The sequence below is a fragment of the Galeopterus variegatus genome, unplaced genomic scaffold, assembly GCF_000696425.1.
Source record: "Galeopterus variegatus unplaced genomic scaffold, G_variegatus-3.0.2 Scaffold1985, whole genome shotgun sequence".
In the NCBI taxonomy this organism is placed as follows: Eukaryota; Metazoa; Chordata; class Mammalia; order Dermoptera; family Cynocephalidae; genus Galeopterus; species Galeopterus variegatus.
The window spans coordinates 3,382-12,307 of record NW_007728096.1 but is presented as its reverse complement, the minus strand read 5'-3'; the positions used below and the strand labels follow the sequence as shown (position 1 = coordinate 12,307).

The 8,926-nt window shown below is 42.5% G+C and overlaps 1 protein-coding gene across 4 annotated transcripts in view; it reads right to left on the bottom strand.

Moving 5' to 3' along the window:
* TIPIN (TIMELESS interacting protein) overlaps window positions 1–4,468 on the bottom strand; it is a 14,954-nt gene extending 10,486 nt beyond the window's left edge. Inside the window, exons 1-3 of one of the 4 annotated variants that reach the window (XM_008579939.1) lie at window positions 4,403–4,418; window positions 1,250–1,373; window positions 252–383 (exon numbers count right to left, since the gene is read on the bottom strand). In XM_008579939.1, the coding sequence (XP_008578161.1) occupies window positions 252–375 (124 nt within the window). In that variant the 5' untranslated portion in view covers window positions 376–383; window positions 1,250–1,373; window positions 4,403–4,418. The other 3 variants (XM_008579936.1, XM_008579940.1, XM_008579938.1) reach the window with 3 other exon arrangements.
* Window positions 4,469–8,926: the final 4,458 nt, after the last annotated feature.

The window sequence follows — 8,926 nt, the reverse complement described above, 5'->3', positions numbered from 1 at the left end:
TTTTTATTTTTTATTTTTTAAAAGATGACCGATAAGGGGATCTCAACCCTTGGCTTGGTTTTGTCAGCACCACGCTCAGCCAGTGAGCAAACCGGCCATCCCTATATAGGATCCGAACCCGTGGCCTTGGTGTTATCAGCACCGCACTCTACCGAGTGAGCCACAGGCCGGCCTATAAATGTATAATTTCTAAGCTGACAGATGGATAACTGAACATGGAAGACTTTTTTTTTGAAACTCTCTAGACAAACCTTCATCAGGTTCAACTCTTTCACCATGTGGAGAGGCTGGAGGTGGGAAAGGAGGAAAAGTTTCATCTTCTACATGCTCATAATCTGGTAGGTCAATCAAGCCATTCTCCTGTGGTTCTAGCATCTTTTCCTCTGGGAGAAAAAAAGTAAAATTATTTTTATTCATCCGAGTAGTATTCCTGGGCTGGCCAGTTAGCTTAGTTGGTTAGAGCACAACCTTTAACACCAAGGTCACAAGTTTGGATCTCTGCACCAGCCAGCCACCAAAAAAAAAAAAAAAAAAAAAACCCCAAACAAATAGTCTTCCTATTACACATCAAATTCCGTGTACAGCAAAATTCATGTGCTTCAGTTAAACCACATTTCAAACTCACACATCATGAAAAGAAGTAGAAAAAAGGACAAAGCTGAAAATCAGAAGAACTGAATTCTAACGCAGACCCCATAGCTGAATAACTATATGATTTTGAACAAATCATTTTACGTCACCTATGTGAATTTTTTCTACCATAAAAGGATGAATTTGATTTTTCAGAGGGTTTCAAACTGTGACCCAAAAGTAAATAAGAAAATAAGAAATAAGTAGGGCATAGCTACTTCACCCCCACTTACACCAGAGCAGCTTTTTAAAAAACCTGTTTATATATTGGTCTTCTAGGTAAGATTTACTTTTTTTTTTTTTTTTTAAAAAAAAGACCGGTAAGGGGATCTTAACCCTTGACTTGGTGTTGTCAGCACCACACTTTCCCAAGTGAGCTAACCAGCCATCCCTATATAGGGATCCCAACCCATGGCTTTGGTGTTACCAGCACCGCACTCTCCCAAGTGAGCCACGGGCCGGCCCGGTAAGACTTCCTTTGATGAATGGAAATTATCCTCAGGTTGATAACTGGAAAGAATGTTTCTCAGTACCATTTTAGTAGACCTCTCAGCAACATCTGATACTTTTGGCCAATCCCTTTTACTGGAAAAATGTTTTCCTTGACTTCTGTACTCACCTGGCTTTCCTCCCTTTCTGGACACTCTTCCTGGATCTTCTTTGCAGGTTCATCTTCTAACCTGGCCACTAAGTTTCCAAGACTCCATCCTAGGCCATCTCTTCAATCACTTATGCACATGGCCCTAACAATAACTTTTTTATAGATGACTCAATTTTTATCTCCACCCTAGGCCTTAACTCTGAGTTCCAGATCCCTACTTTACAGCTCTCAAATGTCACAAAGGCACCTATAACTCATCATGTACAAAACTGAACTTCAAAATTTCCTAATTCAGTGAATGACATCTATCCAGCTATGCAAGTCAGAAACCTACAAGTCATCTTTGACACTTCCTTCCCCCTACACCACATATCCCATCCATTTTACTTCCTAAATATGCCTTAAATCTGTCCATTTCTATCTCCATAACCAATTTCCAAAGTTTCTTCCTTGGATTACTCCATTACTCCCATCTACTTTTGCCTCCTTCTATCCATTTTCCATATTATAACTAAACTGAACCTTTGAAAATGTAAAGCTTGGGCTGGCCAGTTAGCTCACTTGGTTAGGGTACGGTGCTGATCACACCAAGGCCCAGGGTTTGGATCCCCATACTGGCCAGCCACCAAAACAAAAGAAAGAAAAGAAAATGTAAAACTGATATGAATTGGCTTAAGAATTTCAATGGCTTCTGATCACTCTTAGGATAAAGATAAAACTCCAAGGCCCTGTGTTATGTGGCTTCTTCCTATCTCTCCAGACTTCACACCATCCTATGCTTTTTCTTTCAGTTCACTGAAAGAGCTATATCCCTCAGACCACTGGATCTTAGCAAATGCTATTTCCAGTCTTGAATGCTATTCCCTGGGGGCTATCCGGTTAACTCACTTGGGAGAGCGTAATGCTGCTAACATTAAGGTCACAGATTTAGAACCCCATACACCCCAGGCCTCAGCATGCCCCCCTTACATGCACAACCAGCCCAGTGATGACCACTGAGCTGCAGCAAGAAGAACCCCGGGTTCCCGAGCTGAGGTAGTGGGGGGCGAGGGCTTTTGCCACACCCTGCTGACATCTGCACCTAGCCCAGCAATGACCAAACCACCACTGGAAGCCCCCTAGTCTCCCCTGTGGGAATGAGGGGGGTGCCACAGGCCTCACTCCTGCCCCTTCTCCTTCCTTTTTCCATCCCATTTCCTTCTCCTTTCCCCTCTCACCCTCCTTCCCAACTGCTCCACAACAACTTCATAGAATGTAAATAAAATAATATTTAAAATTAAAAAAATCCCCATACAAGCCAGCAGCCAAAAAAAAAGGGGAAAGCTATTCCCTGACTCCTAATCTTTTTCTTTTTCTTTTTTTTTTTAAGATGACAGGTAAGGAGATCTAAACCCTTGACTTGGTGTTGTCAGCACTACACTCACCTGATGAGCTAACCGGCCATCCCTATATGGGATCCGAACCTGTGGCCTTGGTATTATCAGCACCACACTTTCCCGAGTGAGCCACAGGCCAGCCCAACTCCTCATCTTTCAGATCTCAACTATCCACCTCCTCAGAGAAGTCCACCCCAATTTGCCTAAGTTAAATCTCTCTTCAATAAGCATTCATAGTATCAAGTACAAGTTTCATAGCACTTATCCAGTATCAATATTATGATTTGTGCGGTTAATGTTTATCTCCCATATTAGACTGTAGCTCTAAAAGGGTAACGACCAGGTAGGTCTCTTTGTGCTCCACTGCTGTACCCCTAAAGCTGATACTCAGCAGGTGCTCAATACATATATATTTCTTGAATGAAAGAACGCAAGAAAGGAATTCCAAAGCTTCCCCCAAACTAAAACCACTGGAGTTAGATGACCTCTAAAATCTCTCCAGTTCTATTTATTTTCTTGGTGGCTGGCCAATACACAGATCTGAACCTGGGACCTTGGTGTCATAAGGCTGTGCTCTAACCAACTGAGCTAACTGGCCAGCCCTCTAATTCTAAATTTCTATGACCATAAATGCATAAAAACAAAGTATCAGGGCCAGCCTGTGGTTCACTCGGGAGAGTGTGGTGCTGGTAACACCAAGGCCACGGGTTCGGATCCCTATATAGACATGGCCGGTTAGCTCACTTGGGAGAGCGTGGTGCTGACAACACCAAGTCAAGGGTTAAGATCCCATTTCCTGTCATCTTAAAAAAAAAAAAAAAAAGTATCAACTTCTGATGATGACCCACTTATCTTCAAGTAAGCTACAAGAACCACTGATTTTCAAAACTGGAAAGACGGTTAGAGGTCACAAAATCTACAGTAGTTTCCTAGCTACAAGAAGTATATTTAGCCCCGTTCAAATTAGGCCTTCTGAGGAGAAGTGGGGTTCAGACCTTTTTGACTGACAGGGAACATTGAGTGTGATGACAGGCACGAACTACATTGAGTGTAATAGGGAACTGACCACGCATGGGGTGGAGCTTGTCCGTAAAATGTTTTTTCTTAATATTTGTGGTGAATAAGATGTTCACTACACTTCTTTCACTCCTTGACAATGATGGTATAACTGTCTCTTTCTAGACATTGATGAAATTGTCTTAACTTCCTCCTCAAACTCCCAGAGGACTGAAGGTAATAAACTTGTTGTCCAAACCACGGTTCATTCCCAGACCTTCCGTTTCCAATGTCCAACTTTTCCCAAGTTGTCAAAACAGAAGCCCCTCGTCGCAAGGTAAGTCCTATCAGGCTGATTAGATGTCCCCCTCGGGTGCCACCCCTAAAAACATCGAAACTCCCATCCCTCTTCTCCAACCTTCTCATCCTCGCTTCCCTGTCTTTTCTCTCTCCAACCTCATTCATTCCTTCAACATTCACAGGACCCCTTCTACGTTTAGAAGCCCTGTACATAAGCTGGGGATGTAAAGACATCACAAACACGTTCCCTCCGGCTAAAAGGCTCCGTTTAGTGAGAGGCAGCCCCGAAACCTAAACAAGAGGTAAACGTGCCCGCCCCCACGGGTCGAGGCCGGTGCGCCCTCCCTCTCCTGTCCCGCTGCGGCCAGGTCCGCCTCGCTCCTGTCCTCCAGCCTGCTCACCCCTTGCCTGCGACCGCCCAGCTCTGCCGCTCGTCAGTCTGGCTACCAGGGCCGCCTCTCCCCTCCAAAGCCCAGTTCGGCCGCCAACCGGCTCTCACCTCACGCAGACCGAAGCAGCCTCGCGCGGTGCTCACCGGGGAAAGGAAGTCGTGCTTCTCGCGATACTCTTCAGCTCCTGCCGCGAGAAGAGCTCAGCGTGTGGCGCCAAATCTGCGTACTGTCTGGGCGGTGCCTGCAGGACCCGCCTTCCGCGGTCCCGCCCACCCACGCGGTTCCCGCCCACCCACGCGGTTCCCGCCTTTCCTGCTCATCCCGTCGCTTCCGCCCTCCTGAATTTCTGGGAGGAGTTAAGCCTCCTTATTTGCATGAATTTCATATTTGTTATTCTCTGGGCACTTTGCACTTTGTAAGTAGGTCCCAGTTTTTAGAAAACTGAGTTATGGATGGAGTAAAAAGAATAGAGGCAAGCAGTATTGGAAAAGAAATTACCGCATCTTCAGAATTAACAGCAGAATGCGTTGAATAAGAGAGTTTTATTATTTGTTTATTGACTAATGAACTGAGAAAAAGAGGTGGTAAGGAATTAGGGTTAGGAGTGTAGACATAAAGAAAAATGTCAAAACTGTGTTTTCTATTTTTTAAAAAAGTGATTTTTTTAAATAAAATACATGTACAATTATGTTTCAATAAAAAAACAAAAAATATATTAAAATATTTGTATTTGCTTGTATAAACACACAACTAGGGGAAAATATATTTATAACTAATACCTGTGGGATGGGAACTTAAGTATACTTTTTTTGAACGTATAAATGTATTACTTGTTAAAAAAACCTAAATTACAAAATGTTATCTGGCGCAAATATGGCATCATTAAGATTTGACAAACCTACAAGATAATTATGGAGTGCTGGCAACATTATTCTCTCTACTTTTCTTTTCTTTTTTTTTTTTTTTCCTTTTTGTCTTTTTTCGTGACCGGTAATGGGATCGCAACCCTCGGTGTCGTGCCCGCACCGCGCTCAACCAGTGAGCGGACCGGTCTCTACATGGGATCCAAACCCTCCGCGGGAGCGCTGCCATCTCTCTACTTTTCTGTAGCTTAAAACATTTTATTAAAATTTAAAAAGTGTGAATCAAATGTGTGAAAAGAATAAGAAAGCAAATTGCCAGTTCTATCTGCCTAAAATTGTGTATGCAGATGTGAATATGTGCCACATTTTCTTTTATTTTATGGTTTTATTTCTATATGTGGAAGATAATATATATTAATATTAAGCAATTAACAAAATTAGCATTAGTTTGAACCAGAAATATGTTAACATCAATAGTCTGAATTGCTGTGGCAAGAGGCGTTCTTTTAATTATCCAGTCTATTCTCCACTTTTTGTCTAATAAAGTAAATGTAAAAGCACTTTCAGAAATTAAAAAAAAAAAACAGCAGATGCTCTGAGGGTTTGAATCTCAGTCCCATCATTTGCTAGTTGGTGCCCTTTGGCCGTGCTTCAGTTTCCTCATTATCAATAATAGTACCTACTTCACAAGGTTGTGAGGACAGTTAAAAGATAGTACCTAATAAGCTGGCTGGTTAGCTCAGTTGGTTAGTGTATTAGTCCATTTTTGTTCCTTATACCAAAGTACACTGAACTGGGTGATTTATAAGGAAAATGAAATTTAATGCTTACAGTTTCTGAGGCTGGGAAATCCAAAGACCATCTGGTGGTGGCAGCAGTGACCCAGCAGTCTCACATTGCAAGATGGTGGAAGCAGAGAGAGCAGGGAGAGAGAGAGAGACAGATTGTCCTCTTCTTTTAAAACCCTCAGAGGACCGACCCGTGGCTTACTCGGGAGAGTGCAGTGCTGATAACACCAAGGCCATGGGTTCGGATCCTGTAGAGGGATGGCCGGTTAGCTCACTGGTTGAGAATGGTGCTGATTGGGCCGGCCCGTGGCTCACTCGGTAGAGTGCGGTGCTAATAACACCAAGGCCCCGGGTTCAGATCCCACATAGGGATGGCTGGTTGCTCACTGGGTGAGCATGGTGCTGACAACACCAAGTCAAGGGTCAAGATCCCCTTACCAGTCATCTTTTAAAAAAATAATAATAATAAAAAAATAAAAATAAAAATGGTGCTGACAACATCAAGCCAAGGGTTAAGATCCCCTTACTGGTCATCTTTTTAAAAGAAAAATAATAATGAAAAAAAATAAAGCCCTCAGAACCACACCCCTGACCACCATTTTTAATTCATTCACTACTGCATGGTTACTACAATCCAATCACCTCTTCAAGGCTCCACCTTTCAATTACCATAATAGGATTTCCCACCTTCTTAACAGTCATAGTGGGGGCTAAGTTTCTAATACATGAAACATGAGAGATACAGTTCAAACTTCAATGAGTTTTGGGGGGACATAATTCAATCTACTACAGTTAAAGTGCACTGTTATAACACCAAAGTTAAGAGCCAGCCCGTGACTCACTTGGCAGAGTGCAGTGATGATAACACCAAGGCCATGGGTTCGGATCCTATATAGGGATGGCCGGTTGGCTCACTGGCTGAGCATGGTGATGACAACAACAAGCCAAGGGCTGAGATCCCCTTACCGGTCATCTTTAAAAAAAAAAAAAAAAAATCTAAGTTAAGTGTTTGCATCCCCATACCAGCCAGCCATTTAAAAAAAAAGATAGTACTTAATAATGTTATCTATTATCCATATAATTTTTAGAATGTTTAACCCTTTCAGTAAATGTAAAGATTTTGGGCCGGCCTGTGGCTCACTCAGTAGAGTGCGGTGCTGATAACACCAAGGCCACTGGTTCGGATCCCATGTAGGGATGGCCGGTTCGCTCACTGCCTGAGCGTGATGCTGACAACACCAAGTCAAGGGTTGAGATCCCCTTACCGGTCATCTTCTAAAAAAAGAAAAAAAAGAAAAAAGAAAATGTAAAGATTTTGTTATGTAATTGTAGGCCCGTGTGAATATAACTACCAAGGTTGTAAGCCATCAATATTGTCAAAGGTTAATTGTCTGCTTTTTCATATGTGAGGAATACTAGAAATACAAGGGTACTTCAAAATGTTTTTGGAAAAATAGAATTAAAAGATAATATTAATCTTTCCATGAACTTTTAAAGACCCCTCGTATATTTTCCTCAGCAATTTCACCAGAGATATGAGATAGCTTTCCTATAGACCGTGTCATTAAACTCTTTTAAAACAGTTTGATGATGGGGCCAGCCCGGTGGCGCACTGCTACAGTGCGCCGCTTGGGAGTGCAGTGGCGCTCCCGCCGAGGGTTCGGATCCCACATACAGACCGGCCGCTCACTGGCTGAGCGAGGTGCGGGTGCAACACCAAGGATTGCGATCCCTTTGCCGGTCCCGGTCTGGTACGGGCGCGACACTGAGGGTTGCGATCTGTTGCCGGTCACGAAAAAAGACAAAAAGGAAAAAAAAATGGTTTAGGGCCAGCCCGTGGCTCACTCGGTAGAGTGCGGTGCTGATGGCACCAAGGCCGCGGGTTCGGATCCTNAATAAATCTTTTAAAATCAAAATACTATTAACTATTTCCTTTTTTTTTTTTTACTATTAACTATTTCTATCCCACATTAAAAAAGTAAAGTCTCAGAGTTTTGTTGATTGGCTGATGTTATTTGGACTTATTCCTTAGGTAAGCACTGGGCTAGCTGGCAATCATGGTCTGCTGTGTACTTGAGGACTCCAGCTCAAGATTATAGCATGTACTCACCGCTGCCTTGTACATGACATACCTGATTTGGGATTATATCACCCAGTCAGGTCTATACAAGCATTAGCAATCGAGGTGGCCAGGCCAGAGTTTATGAGTTAGGGTCAGTTCAGCTGCAAATAACAAGAAAATGAAAATAAACCAAAATAACAATAAACAAGATAGAAATTTATTTGTCTCTCATGTATAAGAAGTCTAGAGGTAGTAAATCCACGGTTGGTATGGTCCTCCATGGTGTTGAGGAATCCAGTCTCCAATCTTCTTGCTCGACCCTGTGAGCATTCCATTCTCAACTTTATCTCACTGTCCATCCATATTCCAGTCAGCAGGAAGGAAGGGAGAGAAACAGGACACGGCTCCACATTTTAAGAACATTTCCCAGAGGTTGCATACAATGATTCTGGTTATATCCTACTATCGAGAATATAATCACATGACCACACCTAACTGCAAGAGAGGCTGGGAATGTAGTCTTTTTTCTTGGTGGCCATGTGCCCAGTAAAAATTCAGGGTTTCTATAACTGTGGAGAAAGGAGTGAGAACTAGCAGATGGCCACAAATAACATGATAAAAAAATTAAACTGGTATATTAATTTTTCAAATTTACATTTTGGAGTGTTTCCAAAACTGTGCAGAATGTGAATAGCTAGTACTTTCACAATAATGCACACAAACAATTCTCAGCACAAGAAGACTATTTCATCATTGTAAACTGTTTTAAACTCATCCTCAGGCCACAATATCAGCTCTACTGATAACTAAAAGCCTGACTATGGTCAAATCACTTTATTGCTCTCAGTCTGTTTGCTCTTTTTTTTTTCCTTTTTGTCTTTTTTCATGTCCGGCAACGGACCGCAACCCTCAGTGTCG